The 19,966-nt window shown below is 63.2% G+C and overlaps 1 protein-coding gene across 1 annotated transcript in view; it reads right to left on the reverse strand.

Annotated features, from left to right (window-relative positions):
* PITPNM2 (phosphatidylinositol transfer protein membrane associated 2) overlaps positions 1-19,966 on the reverse strand; it is a 93,541-nt gene that overhangs the window by 6,650 nt on the left and 66,925 nt on the right. Inside the window, 16 exon segments of the mRNA XM_084867772.1 lie at positions 634-782; positions 1,539-1,682; positions 2,436-2,600; positions 3,667-3,831; positions 4,341-4,511; positions 8,099-8,277; positions 8,768-9,057; positions 9,229-9,348; positions 9,475-9,664; positions 10,003-10,250; positions 12,302-12,372; positions 12,595-12,699; positions 15,412-15,507; positions 15,622-15,927; positions 16,642-16,869; positions 19,361-19,482. Of these exon segments, the coding sequence (XP_084723898.1) occupies positions 634-782; positions 1,539-1,682; positions 2,436-2,600; positions 3,667-3,831; positions 4,341-4,511; positions 8,099-8,277; positions 8,768-9,057; positions 9,229-9,348; positions 9,475-9,664; positions 10,003-10,250; positions 12,302-12,372; positions 12,595-12,699; positions 15,412-15,507; positions 15,622-15,927; positions 16,642-16,869; positions 19,361-19,482 (2,749 nt within the window).

Below are 19,966 nucleotides of genomic sequence, written 5' to 3' on the forward strand. Positions count from 1 at the left end.
CATAGCCCTAGCCAGTTTGGCTCAGTGAATAGAGCATCGGCCTGTAGACTGAAGGGTCCCGGGTTTGATAACGGTCAAGGGCACGTACCTCAGTTGCAGGCTCCCAGCCCTGGTCGGGGGCATGCGGGAGGCAACCAATCGATGTGTCTGTCTCACATCTGTGTTTCTCTCCGTCTCTCCCCCTCCCTTCCCCTCTCTCTAAAGATCAGTGGAGCCGAAACCGGTTTGGCTCAGTGGATAGAGCGTCGGCCTGCGGACTGAAAGGTCCCAGGTTCGATTCCGGTCGAGGGCATGTACCTTGGTTGCGGGGGCACATTCCCAGTGGGGGGCGTGCAGGAGGCAGCTGATCGGTGATTCTCGCTCATCGATATTTCTAACTCTCTATCCCTCTCTCTTCCTCTCTGTAAAAAAATCAATAAAATATATTAAAAATCAGTGGAAAAATATCCTCCGGTGAGGATTCTAAAAACACAAAACACTAAAAAATGAGGAAGCTGAGAGGGTTTGGGGGTTACGAACCCACTAGTGCCCACGCTCTGGGCGTGCTCCTGTCCCACGGGGTCCGAGCGAAGGCAGGCTCCCCGCCGCCCTCCTCGTCGGCAGCCCCTGGGGGCCTGGCCGTGGCGCCGGTACCTGTCTCAGCAGGAAGGAGACCACGTCGGTGGACTCCCAGTAGCTGGCGTGGAAGAGGTGTGGCAGGGCCACGGTGGGGAAGGCTGTCAGGGCGTCGGGGCAGTACAGGGCGTAGTCGATCCGCTTCTGGCCCCACCACTTCGCAGCAACTGCCGGGAGGAGGCGGGGCGGTGACGGGGCTGGGACCCCAGAGGGTCCCCCGACCCCTCAGTCCGGGCTCAGTCCCAAGGCGGAGACCCTCCTCCAACCGGGGAAAGGGCAGCAGCCGAAGCGAGAGTCCCCCTGCCAGGCTGGGTAACGGGAGCAGGGGGAGGGCCAGGGGCCAGGGCAGGGGCGAGCAGGCGGGGCACCAGGGGCCTCCAGGAGGGGGTGTGGGCTCAGAGGGGGAGGGGGAGAGCCTTTGGAGGCAGGACTCGCAATCCCTGGTCCTATGGCCGACCCTGGTGACCCTGCCCTGGGCCCCACTCTCCCTGGCTCCCGTCCCCCCAAGGCCTCAGGCTGTGAAAGGCTTCCCATCAGCCCCTGGGAGCTGGTGAGGTCAGACCGGCCGAACGAATCTCCACTCCCACTCGGGGCTGGGACCACCCTGTCTAGAGGGAGGAGGCTCATGCAGGAAATGCCCAGGTGACTCAGGAAAGGGGGTCCAGCTGCCTGACCACAGTCCTGGCCCCCCACCCCTTCATCCCAGCTCCATGGGTGTCCGCGCCCCCCAACTCCATCTGCTCCTGCCCCCACTCCCTGGATGCCCGAGGGCTCCCAGCCCGGCCCCTGGCTCCCCGGTTAGGCCTCAGCGGGCAGTGAGCGGAGCCCAGCAGTGACAGGTGCCTGGAAACAGCGGTGACCCCGTGAGAGGCGGCGGCGGTGGCAGTGGCGAGCGTGGGTGGAGGGCGTGAGGCGCCCGGTACCTCCTCCGATGTCCAGGTCGGGGAGGTGGGGGTGCGCCCGCCGGGCCTGCGGGCGGGGCCCCGGGGTGGAGGGGGGTGGGGGGGGCAGGGCGAGCAGGGACAGGCGCCTGACGCTGGGGGTGTGGCTGAGCGGCACGGGGGCCTCTGAGAACGAGAACGAGGGAGCGGCCTCAGTGCTGCCGCCGGGCCGGGAAGGATGCTGGGAGGATGAGTGCCGGGCCCTCGGCCCGCCCTCCGCACAGGACGGCACCGCACCAGCCCCTGCCCGGGCCACGGCTCTGACAGGCGGCCTGAGGACTGTCATGAGGGCAGGGGGTGGCAGGGCGGCGGCTGGGGGCACGGAGAGGGGTGACCTGCACTCCGCCCAGCGGCAGAGAGTCTTCTGAGATGGGCAGGGGCCACCGAGCAAAGGCCGCCATGTCCTCTGCCCCTGGGGCCACGGTGAGGCCTCACCTCCCTGGCCTCCTCAGCCAGCCCCCGGCCTGTCCGGCTCGCCTTACCTGCCCAGAAACACCCCCCTCACGGAGCACCCCACACTCCATGCACCCTCCTCCACCCCCCCCCCTACCCTCCCCCCACAAGGGCTAGGACCAGGCCCACTGACCCCCAGTTCTCTGAGCCAGCGCCGCCAACCCCCACCGCCGGGAACCCGCCCCCCGGGGCCGGCCCTTCCGCCCCTCCTTCCCGCCAGAGTCCTCGCGGACACCTGGGGCCGGACCCGCTCCATTGTGGGGCGTCCTGAGCGTTTCGGGGTGTCGAGCAGCACCCCTGGCCTCTGCTCACCAGGTGCCCGCGGCGCCCTCTCCCCAGCTGTGTCCAGACATTGCCACCTGTTGTTCCCTGGGGCGCACGCTGCCCCCTGCAGGACAGAGGGGGCAGCGCAGGGAGGGCACTCACTCTGGGCAATGCCGGAGACGGTGTAGCTCTCAGCCATGCCCGACACCTGGCTGGCGATGCTGATCTCGCTGGCTCGGCGGAAGCCCCGGGTGCTGGAGGCCGCGCCGGGCGAGGAGGGGGCCGTGTGCTCTTGGAAGAGTGCGCTGTGGGTCTGGAGCGCCTCGGCTGCAGGTGGACAGGGACCAGAGACCCGGGGGTAAGAGAGGCCGCGCCCGCCTGCAGCCCCCGAGCAGAGGGAGGGAGGGAGGGAGGGTCCAGCATGGGCTGGGGGGGCCAGGCTACGCCAGGCAAGGCTGACACCTCCAGCGGCAGACGAGCAGAGCTGGCAGCGAGGAAGGGCCTAAGTGTGCCAGGGCTGCCTGCTCAGGGCTGAGGGAACAGGACACGGAGCTGAGGCAGGGAGGGAGGGCCAGGGCAGGATGGACAGGGGACCGACACAGACACAGTGGGCAGGGAGTCAATGCAGCCAGGCTCACGCCCCCCCCAGCCCCCTACCCCCCGCTGGGCATCCTTCTTATCTCTCCCCCCGCCCCCCGCCGCCCCTGACGTGGTCTAGTCTAGCATTCTTAGCTTTCAGGGCCCAGCCTCACCCCGCAGCCCATGGCAGCTGGGTTTGAGGGGTGCTAACAACAGGGGCTGGGGTGGCTTTCCAGGGACGCCCTACGCTGAGGCCTCACATAATCCCTCACACGAGGGCCACACTGAGCGAGGCAGGAGCAGAGGGCTTGAACCAGGCTCACCTGGGCCCGGCTGAGGGCCGGGCAGAGCTGGGGTAAGGGGCTGGCTAAAGGACCCATGTCTGGATGGGGTGCGGGAGGTGCCCGGGCGTTCTCAGGGAGGGAAGGCATGAGGCCTGAGAATCTGGCCCCTCACTGGGCCTGAAGGCTTCTCCCTGGGGAACGAGTGAGTCCCGGGGGCTTGAGGCCTCACCCCACCTCCTGGCTGCCCTGCCAGCCTCACGCTGGGGGAAAGAGAACTCGGACTGGCACTCGGTGACCCTGAACAGCTGCTCCCCCCTCGGGGTTCCTAGGACCCCTTGGCTTTGGCCCCCGCCTGGCTCGGCCCCGGTGTGCAGAGGGCGGGCACTGGGACCTGCTCTGCTGGGCCTGACCCACCGGGCCCCCCTTCTTCCGCCTCAGTCCCACAGACTCCGAGTGGCCGGGAGCACGGGGGGGAAACTGAGGCCAGCATCAGCCAGGGAAGCAGACACGTCACGAACGGGGTTACACACACTCAGCACAGCCCGGGCTGGGGCTCGGGCTCGGGCTCGGGCGGGGCCCGTCTTGCCAGGTGAGCTCGGGAACTGGGATACTGGTTTCCAGGAAGCCGTCCCCGGGGAGGGGGGTCAGGGGGCCGCCCTCCAGGACCAGCTCGGGGTTTCTCTGCACGGTCTCGACTGGAGGCAGACGGGGAGAGAACAGAGGACAAGAACAGACACTCATGTGGACCGTCCGGACAGGCTCCGACACCAGACACACGGGGCTTGAGGACCAGGTGACAGGACGACCGGGGCACACGCTGGGGCCGGGGTGGGTGGGCGGGGCGGGGACGGTCCCTGGGAGGGCAGCTCGCACACTCACTCCCTGCCCAGGCCTATCTACTCTGTGCCCCCCATCCTGCGCCCCCATATCTGGGTTGGGCACGGGGGGCTCAGCACAGAGCCCCTCGGGTCCTCAGCTCCGCCTGGGCGGGCAGTTGGGACCTGTCTGGGCCCCTGGCATGGGGCTGAGAGCCTGTCCGCATCCCTAATTGTGGTATCAGGGGCCAGTGCGCCCTCTCCTAGACAGGTGCCCGGATTCCCAGGTGTTCAGTGCAGGCCGCCCTTCCCCGCGCAGCAGGCCCACCCCGGCCTGGAGCACCCACCCACCACCCGCCCCCAGCACCCGGCCGCGCGGGGGTCCTCACCCAGCAGCGTGGAGCAGCCGTCCCCCAGCGGGTAGCGCTGGTAGCGGGGGATGCTGAAGGGCGGCAGGGCGAAGAATCGCCGCTCCAGCAGGGGCTCCAGGCGCGAGGCCGACGGGTCCGCGGGGTGGAACAGGTTGTACACTTGCTGGCAGGCGGGCCGCAGCTGGAACACTGGGGGCGGGAAGGGGCGGAGTCGCCTGGCAGTCAGCTCCGCCCCAAGAAGGCGGGGTCTGGAGCAGGGCGGGGCTTAGAAACTGGGCGGGGCCTGGAGCCAGACGGGGCGGGCTTAGGACTGGGCGGAGCAGGGATGGGGCGGGGCTTAGGACTAGGTGGGGCCTGGAGCTGGGGGGGGGGCCCTGTAGCTGGGGGAGGGGGAAGGGCCTAGAACTGAGCATGGTCTACAGCACGGACGGTGGGCTGGTGGTCCGGATACGGAAAACCTGAAAGTGTGCCTATGAATTTGGGATCTGTTTGGACCATTTTCCTCTTATTAACGTTTTTATTTTTAAAAAATATATGTTTTATTGATTTTTTACAGAGAGGAAGAGAGAGGGATAGAGCAGCGTTTTTCAACCGCTGTTCCGCGGCACACTAGATGTTGCCTGGTGTGCCGTAGGTGCAGACAAGACAAGAATTTTATAATTTTTCACTATTTTGTTTACTTAATATTTCATAATAAAGTAATTATAAAATACTTTCTTTGTGTTTATTTGATTCCTATTCAAGAGAATTACTTTATATATAGTCAATATAGGCACAGAGTTAAATTTTTAACATTTTCTAATGGTGGTGTGCCTCGTGATTTTTTTCATGAAACAAGTGTGCCTTTGCCCAAAAAAGGTTGAAAAACACTGGGATAGAGTTAGGAACATCGATGAGAGAGAATCATTGATCAGCCGCCTCCTGCACACCCCCCACTGGAGATGTGCCCGCAACCATGGTACATGCCCTTGACCGGAATCGAACCTGGGACCCTTCAGTCCGCAGGCTGACGCTCTATCCACTGAGCCAAACCGGTTTCGGCAACCTTTTCTTTTTAATTGAAAAGTTAGCCCTGGCAGTTTTTTCTCAGTAATTAGAGCGTTGGCTCTTGGACATAAGAATCACGGGTTCGATTCCCTGTCAAGGACACGTATCTGGGTTGGGGGTTTGCTCTCTGCCCCCTCCACCCATCTCCACGCCAAACCGGTCAGTGGGATGCGTGCAGGAGGCAACCAGTCCCTGTGTATCTCACACTGATGTTGCGCTCGCTCTCTCTCTCCTTACCTCCCTTGCACACTCTATAAATCCTCAGGTGAGGATTAACAACAACAACAACAACAGAATTGAAAAGTTATAACAACTATGGTAAAAAAGTTTTTCAAATACAAGAGTATATGAGAAAAGACTTCAATGGAAGGCTGCCTTCCACCTCCGAGCCCCGTGGCTGGAGCCTCTCACGCATGCCTAGCGGAGCAGGGTGCCTGCCTGTGGGGTTGTCAGAATGGGCTGCAAGTCCAACCACTTCACCACTTCACATGGATGTAAGAATGTAAGCACACACACACACAGACACACACACACACAATGTAAGCACAGGCATCCATCCTCTGCTTTATCCTGGCTTAGCCCGGCCCCCCTCTACATGCTCAGAACACTCCGTCTGGCCTGTGGCTGGGCAAAATAGTCTCCATGAAGCTTGTTTTATAACGCGCAGCATCCTGAGAGAGGATCATTCCACCTACTGCTAGCCTGGGAGGATATCAGAAGCCAAAATTTGAAGTTCAGTTTCTACTGACGGGGGATCGCTTTTGCAGCACCGCAAAGTTGAAAAAATTCGAAAGTCACACCATCCTAAGTTGGGGACCATCTGTACCCGGTTTCGCTAACCAAAAGGAACTCCAATGCCAAAACCGGTTTGGCTCAGTGGATAGAGCCCAGGTTCGATTCTGGTCAAGGGCATGTACCTTGGTTGTGGGCACATCCCCAGTAGTGGGTGTGCAGGAGGCAGCTGATGGATGATTCTCTCATCGATGTTTCTAACTCTCTATCCCTCTTCTCTTCCTTTCAGTAAAAAAAAATCAATAATAATAATAATAAAAAAACCTCCAAGAACACTGTCACTTTTACAAAGAAACTCAAAAAGAGGGTTCAGCATCTGTAAATCCTCACCCGAGAATAGGCTTTTATTATTTGAGAGAAAGAGGAAGAAACATCGACTGGCTGCCTCCCACACGTACCCTGACCGGGGATCGAACCCGCAACCTTTGGGTGTACGGGACGACGCACCAACCGACTGAACCCCCTGGATAGGTCTTAGCGTTCGTTTTGCACGAGCTGCTGTAGAGGCAGCCGAGAGGCCCTGCCAAGCTCCCTCCGGGAACCAACCACCCCGGCACCGCAGCTCCCAGCTGCCAGGGCTCTGAGCTGCCGGTGAGCATCTGCGCTTTATCTCGGTTTATTGTGCGCAGCTGTTAGCAGGTCGTGCCCTAAGCTGTCGGAAGACCGGGAGACCTCAGAAGGGTGTTATGCTTATTGTAGAAACTGGATGTAATTAAGCGTATTTGGTATCGCTTGGAAGGTTATTTTCAGGTCTGGGAACGCTCAAAAAAATGTCCCACATAAATTAATGGTAATTGCCTCTCTGATTTATGCCACGTTGGCTGGCGTATGAAACATTGCAGAGGGATGCTCCACTGTTGAAGAGTGGTTGGGGTGGGGGGGAGAGGTTGGAATCTGTATAAGCTGTCGGTAGTGTGTGTTCAGTTTTAAATCACACCCACGAGCCCTGTCCGGTGTGGCTCAGTGGATAGAGCGTCGGCCTGCGGACTAAAAGGTCCCGGGTTCGATTCCAGCCAAGGGCATGTACCTTGGTGGCTGGCACATCCCCAGTAGGAGGTGTGCAGGAGGCGGCTGATCGATGTTTCTAACTCTCTATCCCTCTCCCTTCCTCTCTGTAAAAAAGTCAATAAAATATATTTAAAAATAAATCACACACATGGATAGGAACACAGGCTATACTTTTTGAACTTTGTGGGGTTTTTTTTTCATTGAACACACAGAATGCTGGCGTCTTTCCCATCAGCACGTGTAGCTCTGCGACATTACCCTCCACATAACACCCCTGTCCCTACGCCAGACCCTGTCCGCTCGCTCTCGGGCAAGTGTCTAACCCTCGCTGAGCCTGTTCCCCCCCTGTGACCTGGGGCCTGTGACATGGGCCCTGCGGTGAGGATGGCAGGGCCGCACTGGCTGATCCTGGGGGCAGGCACCGGGCAGGGACCGCGGCTGACAGACCGCTCAGCCCGAACGTCCCGCCTCCCTGTCCGTGTAGACGTGAGGAGGGTCCCTGGAGCAGCGTGGCTGTGGCGGCTCCGGGGCTGTGAGGTCACTGAACCAGGAAGGCTTTGGGGGTGCCTGGCTGCATCCTTTTTGGGAAGACCTAGGGCCTGGGAGACTGCGTCTATCCCCCTCTGACCCCGGAAGGCTCCCTTTCCTATCCGGACCACAGCTCCGAGGGCGCGGGGAGGTTGGGGGGAGAGAGAGAGAGAGAGACTCAGAGAAGAAATGGAACAGCAGCTGATGGGACACAGGGGCCAGGGGCTGAGCTGCTGAACAGGAGCATGGGAGAAATACGGAGGACAAAAAAAAAAAAAAAAAAAAGAGGTCGATACGGAAAGGGGCCTGAGACGAGACCATGGCCTCGAGAGAGGGGTCCTCGGAGACCCTGCGCTCTGATCCTGTGTCACCCGCCCCACCGCACCCCGCAGGGCTCTCACCATCCAGGCTGGGGATGACTGTCTTCCTCAAGGCCAGGACCAGCCCCAGCGGGCACCCGAAGAGGAAGAGGTCGGCGACCTCGAAGTCGAACCGGCCCAGGGCCCCCGTGCCGTCCAGCATGGTGGAGCTGCTGGAGCGGCGGGAGCCGGGCTCGTTCCTCAGCACGCTCGCATGGAGGCTGCGGGGGGGGGGGGGGGGGCGCCAGGTCACACCGAGGCCCTTCTCGGGGCTGGCCTGCCCCCCTCAGCTCCCGAAGGAGGCCCCTGAGGGGTCCTCAGGCCCAAAGAGGCTGCACCCCTGTGCTGCCTCCCCAGTGCAGCTGCCCCAGGGCTGCAGGGACACCTCTGAGGACAGAGGGTCCCACCTCTCTAAGGGGTCCACTGCCTTTGGGACGGCCTTGACCGGGACCAGCCTGCCCTGGTCAGTTCTGCCCCCGCTTCCTTCCCCCAGACACGCTGTCCCCTCTGGCTCAGGGTGGCCCTCGGCATGGGCAGACCAACAACTGTACCCTACCCGCCCCCCTTTCTCCTGCGGAAGAGCCTCGGGCCCAGTGAGGCTGGGGGCGCCCTGGACCCTGACATGGGCCGTCCCTCCCCCTGGGAAGCCCCGCCCCCACCCCGGCGGTGGGCCTCCTGACCTGACCCCCGGCCCCCGCCGGCCCCGCCCACCTGGACAGGAAGGCCTGGTGCTGCTGGATGGTGTCCAGCTCGTAGGTGGACGAGTCGCTCCTCTTGCGGGGCAGCTGCCTTTTGGGGTCCTCGGTGCCGTTGCTACGGGGGATGTCGATGCTGCTGCGGCTCAGGTGCCTGCTGCTCTCCAGGCTGCCGCCGCCGCCGCCGCCGCCGCCGCCGCCGCCGCCGCCGCCGCCGCCGCCGCCGCCACCGCCAGCGCCTCCTCCGCCACCGCCGCCGCCGTGCGATGAGTTCACCAGGATGCCCGGGGACAGCAGGTCAGTGTCCTGGAACAGCCCAAGCAGGCTCACTGTGAGCCAGGAGGCGGCTGGCCTGCCCCCCTTCCGGGCCGTCCCTCCTGACGGCAGGCCCCCTGCCCGGCCAGGCTCTCAACAAGCCAGAGAGAGGACAACCCTGCCCCCCATCCCCCCTGGCCCCCCAGCCTCCGTCCCCGGTACCTGCACGCTGGCCACGCTGCCCCTGCGGCTGCTGCTCTGGCTCTCGGACACCGGCTGGCTGCTGTAGCACAGGGCGTCGAAGGCCAGGATGCCCCCCACGCAGTCCCCGATCAGGCACACCTGGAGGGAGGGAGCGGGGCCTCGGGGCTGAGACGCAGGCCGGGGAGAACCGGGGCGCCCGCCACGGCCGGGCCCGGGGTCCAGGCAGGCCCCACCCCAACCTCGCCGCCGGACCCCACGGCTCACCTGCCCGTGGAAGGTCACGCCCTCCTGGGACTTGATGAAGTCCCCGTAGGCGAGGTTGGCCCGCTGGATCACCGTGGCAACCGCCTCCTGGTACTGAGGCGAGGAGGTGGCCAGCAGGGGCAGGGCGGCCAGGGGGATGTGGTCCTGGCTGCTGGACAGACAGCCTTCGTCGTGGCTATAGGGGCTGAGGCTGGGGGAGGGGGCCCAGTCAGGACAGAGCCATGGCCGCGGGTCAGCCCAGGATGGAGCCCCTCTCCCCTGCTCTGAGCGGAGAGCCTCAGCCAGGACTCAGCAGGCCCGTCCCGGGCGGGCGGGGGGCAGGGCTGGGGAGCGAGGCCCTGAGTCTGGGTGCCAGGTGAGCACCCCCACGAGGGGACACCAAGGCCCAGCCACCTGCACAGGTTTTGACACCTCTGGGCAGAACGGCCTGGATGGCCTGTCTGGACGTCCAGACAGATGTCCCAACATGGGGGGCCGGGGGGAGGGGAGCCGGGGGGGGGGCAGGCGGCCGCAGACCTGCGCACTCACTTGGAGACCAGGGCGAAGGCGTCGGCGCAGACGGGCGGGCAGGGCACCAGGCGGATGGCCAGGCGGCCCAGGGCGCTGGGGTAGTGCACGCGCATGACGGTGTCGAACACGGTGGCGATGGTGTTGGTGTCGCCCTGCTTGGAGCTGGGGTCCCCGGCGCCCGTGTCCAGGATGGTGCCCCCGTGCAGCACCAGCAGCAGCACGTGGATCTTGGAGGGCGGCATGGCCAGCGGCGGGCTGACCTCGTCCTGCGTGGGCGAGGGGGCGGTGTGAACTCCCCCCACCCCACCCCCGCCCCCGCCCCACCCCCGCGAGGAGGCTCCTCGCTCCCTCTGAGGGCCGGTCCAGGTCTGCAGCGGGAGTCGCTGCCCTCGGCGTGTCCTGTCCAGGCGGGGGTCTGTCCCGGGCCCCGCAGGCGGGGCGATGGCCGCTGCGAGTCACAGGGCCGCTCTGCCGGCAGCTCTGAGCTCTCCCCCATCTCCATGGGGCCCCTCCCTGGCCCCACAGCCCCCAGACCCTGCCATTTCTTGACTTTCCACGAGACCAAGGGCCCAGGAGCAGAGACGCCTGGACCGGAACCAGAGCTGCCGCCACCCCAGGCCGAGACGCCACCCCCAGGGCCTCTCCGGGCCCAGCTCCCAGCGTGACGGGGAGGGGGGGGGGGCGAGGAGGAGCCACTGGTGAGCACTGTGTGTCCTATGATGCTGGGAGGCGTGGGGGTGGGGGAGGGAGAAGCCTGTCCCCAAGGAGCCAGGGCCCAGAACAGGAGTTGAGTCACATGAGGGGGGCGTGAGCTGGGCCTCGGGTGGCAGGAGGCAGGGCGGCAGCAGGACCCACGTGCCACACGGAGCCTGGAGGAGGGCTGGGCCCGGGCCCTTGGGCTGGGGAGGCTGCCAGGAAGGGCGAGGGGGTGCCACAGGCCAGCACAGGCTCCGGGTGAGAGAGGAAGGGCGGCTGGGCTGCCTCACCCCCCAGAGGGGACTGGTCATTGGCCAGTTGTGGGCCACGGGGCCTGGACGCAGTTTGGGGGCGACACCTGTCCCCGCTACAAGGACTGCCTGCTGCTGCCCGTAGGCGGGGCAGGAACGAATTCATGGCAAGACTACCAACTGCCCAGACCACAGGTCAGGACGGGGCCACGGGGTTGGGCAGGGGGGCGGCGTGGGGGGGGGAGGGGGCTGAGAAACCCTGCCCGTGTGTCCTCTTGGGACCGTTCGGGGACCCCCGGGGGTCAGCCTCAGACCCGGCTTCTCCCACGTGAGCCTGCGTTCCGAGGGGCACGCCCTGCTGGAGCCGTGATCCCCGTGGGAACAGAGCCCACAGTATGGGGGCGACAGGCCCTGGAAAGCCACCTCCTCCCGCAAGGCCGGGCTTGGAGGCTCCGGTTTGGGGGCTCTTGCCGGCAAAGGGGATCTGGCTTCGAGTGGTGGCGCCGGGCACCGCGCCGGGCCACCAGGCACACCCTCGGCCGATCTCGAGCACGGCCCCCCCGCCCCCGCCCCTCCCGGGGGTCAGAGCTGTGTGCCACGTGGCTGGGGAGGGGACTCTGTCTGCTTTATCGCCGTGAACCAGCAAATGGAAATAGATACCCCAACACCCCAGATATCAGTCACTTCTCTGGAAAAACCCATCGGACCTAAAACCTCAGAGCAGTAAACCCCATGATCGGGGGAGGGTGGCATGGACGCTCCTTCCACCCACAAGCCCATCCGAACTCCCCGGGGTCCCTGTCCCCAGGGCCCGTCTGCACCTTGGGCAGCCTGAGGCCAGAGCAGGGCGGTGGCCGCAGGGAGTGATGGTCCCGCCGGGCCGGGCTCCTGCCCCCAGTGCAAACAGCTCTGACCCCCCGCGGGCGGGGGCGGAGGGGCCTGAGCTCGGTGCCAAGAACCCCCAAAGCAGACACAGGCGCTCTGCGGACACAGCTTTATTGGGCGCTAAGAGCCCCCCCATCCCCCCTCGGCCCCAGCGGGGCGGCGGCCGCCGGCCACATCACTTCTGCCTAGGTGGCTTTCGCTTCCTCCCCTTCCATCTTTTCTTCAGGAAGTGCAGGAAGGCTGAGCTCAGGGTGGTCTTACGTTTGGTCTGGAATTTACAAGTGTCTCATTTTACTCTCCCCGGGAGGCGCTGGGTCAGGGGCCGCCTACCATCCCTGCCAGTCCTCGGGGACATCGACGGGGGCGGGGCCGGGGGGGGGGGCGTGAGTGAAGCTGTGGGTGCCAGGTCCTGCCTCCACTTCCCCCTGGCAGCTCTGGGGACCCCTGGCAGCACAGCCCCCGCCCTCTGCCCCCTGGGCACCCACCTCGATGGTGTTCAGCTGCTCCACGCTGGAGGCCACCCTGAACTCGGGGGTGGCCTGCCGGTACAGCCCGTCTGCAACACAGAAAGGGCAGGGGGGGGGTCCGCTAAGCAGGGGGGCAACTGGCCGGCCACGGGCCCCCCCAGACAGAGGCTGCGAGGGTATCAGGTGGGGCCCAGAGTTTCCCTCGCCCCACCTTGCCCCCAGGCCCCGGAGCTGGGTCAGAGAGGAGGGCTCCCCAGCCCGCACGCCCCCCCTCTCCACCCCCCAGCGGCCCTGCAGCGCCAGCCAGCTACCCTGCGTGTCCTCCAGCTCGGGGCTCTCGATCTTGTCCATGAGGTCATTGGAGTTCCACTTGCTGATGTCCTTGGGGAAGGTTTCCTCTGAGTCGGACAGGTCCTCTGGGAAGGAGAGGGGGGCTTCAGCACACTGTTGGGGGACAGGGACTGGGGGGCGGGGGGCTGGGAGGCCTGTCCCCGCAGGTGGGGCGCCTGGGAGTGGTAGCTCTGGGGTCTCCCATGTTTCTCTGGCCCATGTGCTGCTCCGTGCTGGGCTCGGCTCTCCCCCTTCCTTCACAGACGGACACACGGCCGCACGCCCATCATGGGGCTGCTGCCTGACCTTTTATTTTTTAATATATTTTTATTGATTTCAGAGAGGAAGGGAGGAGAGAGAGAAACATCCATGATGAGAATCATTGATCAGTTGCCTCCTGCACGCCCCCTACTGGGGATTGAGCCTGCAACCCAGGCACCTGCCCTTGACTGGAATCGAACCCAGGACCCTTCGGTTTGCAGGCCGACACTCTATTCACTGAGCCAAGCCGGCCAGGGCTGCCTGACCTTTTAAAAAAATTGTGGTAGGCGGGAGCGGGCTGGGAGAGGTCAATGGGGCGGGAAAGGAGACACATGTAATACTTTCAACAATAAAGAATTTAAAAACGATACAAAAACAAAACAAAAATTGTAACATTCACGTATTGTAAAAGTCACCATTTAAGCCGTTTTAAAAGCAGCACTTAGTACATTCACAGGGCTGTGCAACCACTACCTCAATCTAGTTTCAGAACACGTTCTCGTCTTTCTTTCTTTTTAAGGTGAGACCTGCTACTTAATCATTAATACGTTTTTATTGATTTTAGAGAGGGGGAGAGGGATAAAGAGATAGGAACACTGGTCTGCTGCCTCCTGCACGCCCCACACGGGGGATCCAGCCTGCAACGAGGGCATGTGCTCTGACCAGGAACCGAACCGGCGACCTCCTGGTCCATAGTTGATGCTCAAACCACTGAGCCACACTGTCCCAGCACCAGAACAGTTTCATCACCGGAAAGGAAACCCTGTCCCCATTAATAGTCATCCCCCCTTCCTCCCTCCTCCAGCCCCCAGCCACCACCACCCCGCTGTCTGTCTGGACCGATCCCTCAGAGTGGGCCGTGGAGTATGGGGTCTTCATAGGCTGGTCTTTCCCTCGGCATCCCGCTCTCTGAGTCCACGCACTTTATGCCTGGGCCCTGTGCGCCGGACGGAAGGGCCACCCGCTGTTTCTCCACCCGTCTGCTGGCGTGCCCGACCGTTCCGGCCTCCACACAGGACGGCGTCGAGAGAAGGGCAGCTGTGAGCGGTTCCACCTGAAATGCCCGCTGTGCCCCTCACCAGGCCACGGGATGGGTCACGTGGGGCGGTCCTCCCCAGGGCACTGTCACTCTGGCTTCTCCTGCAGGCCCGCCTCCTCTTTCCGGGCTTTTTCTAACGTTTCTACCGGAGTTGGGTGTTTTCCTCATGCCGAGGCACAGCCAGGCCAGACTCAGGGATGAGACTCCCAAACACCCTGCCCCACCCCAACCCCGGGAGACCCCAGTGCAGAGGCATCTCTTCTCAGCCCCCCACCCCCCGCAAGGCCAAACCGGCACCTGCCTTTTGCCGGGACACCCCCTCTCCCCCAAGTTCTTTCCCTCGAGGCCGGTTAACTAAGATACCGTAATTAGTCCGGGCCAGTGGGGCTCAGTGGTGAGCGTCACCCTATGAACCAGGAGGTCACGGCTGGATTCCCAGTCAGGGCACGGGCTGGGGCTGTGGGCTTGATCCCCAGTAGGGGGCGCGCAGGAGGCAGCAATCACTGTTCTCTCTCATCATTGGTGTTTCTCTCTCTCTCCCCCCCTTCCCTTTCTCTCTGAAATCAATAAAAAATATATATTTTTTAAAAAGATGCCATAGCCCATAGGGTGTAGTTCAGCGGTTGAGTGTTGACCTACGAACCAAGAGGTCACTGGTTCGATTCCCGGTCAGGACACATGTCCAGGTTGAGGCTCAATCCCCAGTTGGGGGGAGGGGGTGCAGGTGGCGGCAGCCAGTCAATGATTCTCTTTCATCATTGATGTTACTATCTCTCTCTCTCTCCCTCTCCCTTCCTCTCTGAAAAAAAAAAAAAAAATGTCATAATCAGATGGCTCCTCTGCTCACCTGCGGACAAGCCTCTGGTGCTGCCTCTGCCCTGCTGTGTGTCTGGAGGCAAGTCCCTGGCCCTCTCTGAGCCTGTGTCCTGCCTGCCACCTGCAAACTGGAAACCCGCCTCCCACACCTGCCCCAGGCCCCTCCCTGTCCTCGGGAGGAGGGGCGGGGCTGCAGCTCGCGAGGGCTTTGAGTCGGCTTCTCCTGGCCCGGAGGCTGCGTGCTCGCTGTGCTTATTTTAGGATCCCCGGGGAAATGGGCTTTTTCTGCATTTTCTGCGTGTCTGCATTTTCTAAAGTTTTTACATCAAATGGAAAAAAAAAAATCATTGCAAAAAACAAAATCAGAAAATTATAGGAAGGTATGCTTTCATGAAACTTCTCATGGAAACAAACTCACACCAGGAAATAAACCTTCTGGTCCTAGGTCCATGGCTGGGGGGTCTGAGCGCACGGGCCCCACCTGCCAGGCCTCGTACATCCTGCCCTCTGGCTGGGGTGAGCCTGAGACGGGGTGCCTTCCCTCAGCCTCTCATCCTCTGTCCCAGCTGCTCACCCAGGACTGTGCACAGGCAACTGCCACTGCGACCCCCACACCCGAACCCTCGCAGACCCCCAGGTCTCTCGTGGGGAGGCCCCCGGAGCCGTCCGGGAGCCCGCCTACCTTGCGCATCGAAGAACTCATCCTCCGAGCTCTCGTCTGAGTCCCGGGCGATACTCTGCATCCTCCACTCGGAGATGCTGTGGCGGGAAGGGCTGGCTGGAAGGCAAAACCCCCGACTGACGGACTGCCTGACGGACCGCCCAGCGGACGGGCGGGGGGGGGGCGGGGGGGTCCAGCAGGGGCAGGGACCCCCACGGGCCGGCGGCTCACCTCCCCGCTTGGACGACCGCGAGGACTTGGAGGACGTGGACCACTGCTTCTTCAGGCCGCGGCCGGCGGGGGGCGGCGAGCTGCTGCAGGGCTGGGGGGGCTCCCCGGGGGGGCGGGCGGGGCCGGCCTCGCCCTTGGACGGCTGCTCCGGCTCCTCCTCGTGCTCCTTGAACTGGGCCATCTTCCGGGACAGCATGAGCTGCGCCTCCTTCTCCAGCTCCCGGATGTCCTCCATGCTCAGTCCGTACCACTCGTCCTGCCAGCACCAGGCCTGCCGGTGCGCCCGCACCATCACCTTCCGCAGCGCTGCGGGGAGGGGCGGGGACGGAGGCGGGAGGGGGGCAGGAGGGAGGTGAGAGGGGGCAGAGACGGAGGCGGGAGGGGGGCAGAGAGGGAGGTGAGAGGGGGCAGAGATGGAGGTGAGAGGGGGCAGAGACGGAGGTGAGAGGGGGCAGAGATGGAGGTGAGAGGGGGCAGAGACGGAGGCGGGAGGGGGGCAGAGAGGGAGGTGAGAGGGGGCAGAGATGGAGGTGAGAGGGGGCAGAGACGGAGGCGGGAGGGGGGCAGAGGCGGAGGCGGGAGGGGGGCAGAGGCGGAGGCGGGAGGGGGGCAGAGGCAGAGGCGGGAGGAGGGCAGAGACGAAGGGGCATCAGTTGGGACTCAGGGCCCCACGGCCCAGGCTCAGGGCTGAGGGGTGCCCCATGCTGCAGGTCACAGTGCAGCCTTCAGGAAATCACTGTCCCGTGCCTCAGTTCCCCCCAGGAATGTGGGGTTTGGCTCATAGAGGGCCTCCCACAGTAATGCATCTGCTCAGAAGCCATTCTGAATTTGGGGGGGATTTCTGCCCTGGAGGGGGTGGGGAACGCTGGACGAGCACTTCCTGGGAGAGTCCAGGCTCAGGAGGGGACCCAGGCGGGAGGAGGGCGGGGAGGAGGGAGGAGGGGGGAGAAGAGATGACGGGGGAAAGAGGGAGGAGGGCGGGTCTGCAGGAGGGGAGAGGCAGCCGTGCCCAGCGCTCACCCGTGTCGTGGATGAACCTCTCGATCTTGGACTGCATGCCCCAGTAGCGGAACTCCACCTTGCACAGCTTGTAGGCGCACATGATGGGGAACACCTGCTGCTTGTACTCCTGGATCCAGTTGTCCGACAGCGGCCCCCGCTGCGTCTTGACGGAGTGGAACAGCCTGGGGTCCTCTTCCGTCTTGTAATCGTTGGAGGGCACGGGATCCTTGACGATGTCGATGAAGTCTGGGAGAGACCCTGAGAGTCAGCGGACCCCTCCACCCTCCCCCGTCCCGTCGCCTCCGGGGGTCCCCGCCCTGCGGGGCGCTGGGCCTCGGGGGCCACTCCGGCCTCCGGCTCTCCTGACGGCAAGGCCCACGGCTTCCCTTGTGGCCTTTTCGAATCATCTCAGCGACCCCCACGTTTCGTGTGCCTTCTGCCAACTACCCAAGATGCACCGGGTGTGGGGTGGAGAGAGGAGGCCAGGTAAAGCCTCCCGGAAAGGGGCACCCCGGCCACAGGAGCCAGGGAGGCGGAGACTGTCCCCGCAGCACTGACTTGACCGAGTGAGGGGGTCGGGAGCCCCGTGGGGGGAGGGGGCGAGGGCTCGGTTGGATCTGGAGCATTACTGGCCCGGCTACGTGCGTGGACGGTGCCTGGAGGGTCAGGGGGCATTACAGACAGTCTGGAGGCAGCCGGGCCTGGAGAAACCCTCCCGACCGGAGGGAGGAGACAGAAAGAGCCAATTCAAGGGCCCAGGGCAGTCCTGACGGGGGTAGCAGATGCCACGGGGCTGGAGGGTGACGAGAGGAAGGCCGTGATTCCAGGAGGGACATGAGCCATGCCACCGCCTGTCACCGCCTCCTCCCCCAAATCTAAACTGCCCGCCGAGCGGCTCCTCCGGCTCCTGGGTCAGCAGGGCTGGGTCACGGGTGCCGAGAGCGAGCCCGGGACAGGCCGCGTGGCTCAGAGAGTGTGGGGAGGACTGTCCCGGCGAGGCCCGGGCGGTCTCATCTCCCGGGCACGTGGCACCGGGTCTGGGCTGTGGGTGCAGATGAGGACGTGAGCTCCACCAACGGCCCTGAGCGGTCCGGAGCACCAAGTGCTGCAGCACAGGGGCCGGGGGAAGGGAATGGAAGTCCGGCCCGGCCGGCGTGGCTCCGTGATTGAGCGTCAACCTATGTATGAACCAGGAGGTCACAGTTCGATTCCCGGTCAGGGCTCATGCCTGGGTGGCGGGCTCCATCCCCTTTAGGGGGCGTGCAGGAGGCAGCCCATCAATGATTCTCTCTCATCACTGATGTTTCTCTCTCCCCCTCTCCCTTCCTCTCTGAAATAAAAATATTTTAAAAAATATACTTATAAATATTAAACACACACACACACACACACACAAAACAACTCCTGCCTGGATCAGACCGTATGCTTGGCTGGTTCAGGCAGAAAGGCCACAGGAGAGGGAGGGAGCAGGAGCCATGCGGGGGGGGTGCGCGGAGGGAGCCCTCGGGGCTGCCAGAGTGCCTGCGTCCTGCTGGGGCGTCTTCCCTCCTGGTATGGGTATTTCTGGGTAGAACACGCTCCTCCCCGCCCCTCCTCCCCATGTTCATATGTTAGCATCCTGACCCCCAGGAGCTCAGAACATGGCCTTATTTGGACACAGGGCCTCCAGAAATGTAATCAAATGAACATGAGGTCATTAGGGTGGCCCTGATCCAACATGACCAGTGTCCTTATAAAAAAGGGGACACTGGGACCTGCCGCGCCCGCCGCGGGGAGAACACCATGCAGAGATGGCAGCGGAGATTGGGGCGAGGTGTTTACTGGCCAGGAACACCGCGGTCCCCGGCAGGAGGGAGGCCCGGCAGGCACAGAGCCTTCCTCGCTGACCCCCCTCCCCGGAGGAGCCAACCCCGGGGACACCTCCACCGGGTAACCACCTCTGGCCCCCAGGACTCGGAGGCAATCGCCTTCCGGTGTAAGCCACAGACGTGTGGGTGGCCAGCGTGAGTGTGTGTACAGAGGTTTTTCATTAGGTGCCAACGCTGAGCAACTGGGAGATGTCCCATGACCATTCTTTTTTTTTCTTTTTATATATATATATATATATATATATATATATATATATATATATATATATATATATTTAAATTGATTTTGTACAGAGAGGAAGGGAGAGAAATAGAGAGTTAGAAACATCGATGAGAGAGTGTCATCGATCAGCTGCCTCTTGCACACCCCCTCCTGGGGATATGCCCATAACCAAGGTACATGCCCTTGACCGGAATCGAACTCGGGTCCCTTCAGTCCCCAAGTCGACGCTCTATCCATTGAGCCAAACCGGTCTTGGCTGTCCCATGACAATTCTGATTCCTGGCCCCTCTTGGGAAAGTAGACTGAACAAACGGGGCCCTTGGCTGCGTGGCCCCAAGTCACCTGGAGGGGAGAGGGGGAGAGGCCGCCTGCCATGAAGGGGGACACGGCCCTGCCCCGCCCACACGGCGGGGACCCCTCGAAGGGAAGGAGGGACGGGGCTCAGCGTGAAAAGGCACGAAGCCTCGGTGTACCTGTCAGAAAAATGGGGCCAAGGAGGCCTACCCTGTCTCTCCTGGCGCCCCCTCCCAGGCTTGCTCAAGACCCAGGACGGGAGCAGGTCGGGAGCCTGCCCGGCCGGGAGACGGGGGGACGGGAGGGCCACGGATAGGGAACCCCAGCACAGGAGCCTCGTGGCGGACGTTACCGATCACCAGCTGGCTCCTCTCCACGGGGGACAGGCTGAAGACGTTGGGGTTTTCTCCGGCATCGCTTTTATAGTAGGTCTCAATGTCGATGGAGAATTTCTCCACGAAAGGGCAGGTGAACCTGTGGGGGGAGAACAGCACCCATCAGGACCGGGGGGAGGAGGGTGCGGGCATGGGGCGGCCGGGCCAGGGCCTGCCGGACTCGCCGGGCAGGATACCCAGGAGGAAGGAGGCTGGAGTGTGGACGAGACTCATCTGTCTTGTCCAAGTCCTGGACCTCCCCCTCGTCCCAAGCACGGCCCAGGCCAGGCGGGGGCAGGGCGGGTTTGGGGGGGGAGGGAGATGTGGCAGGAAGCTGCTGGAAGCCGCGTGTCCAGGTCCCTGTGTGTAAGGCACGGTACAGACGCAGGTACGACTCCCGCAGCCTCCTGCTGGGTGGGCAGAAAGGGACGAGCACTCAGAGCCACAAGCCACCCCTGCCCGCCGTCCCACAGGGAGCCAGGTCTGGTAACAAGGGAACAGCCCCCTGCCGCCTGCTCTCTCTTTTTAAAAATGTTTTTATTGATTTCAGAAAGAGGAAAGGAAAGGGAGAGAGAGAGAAACAA

Source organism: Pipistrellus hanaki (genome assembly GCF_964339955.1).
Source record: "Pipistrellus hanaki genome assembly, chromosome: 19".
Lineage (NCBI taxonomy): Eukaryota > Metazoa > Chordata > Mammalia > Chiroptera > Vespertilionidae > Pipistrellus > Pipistrellus hanaki.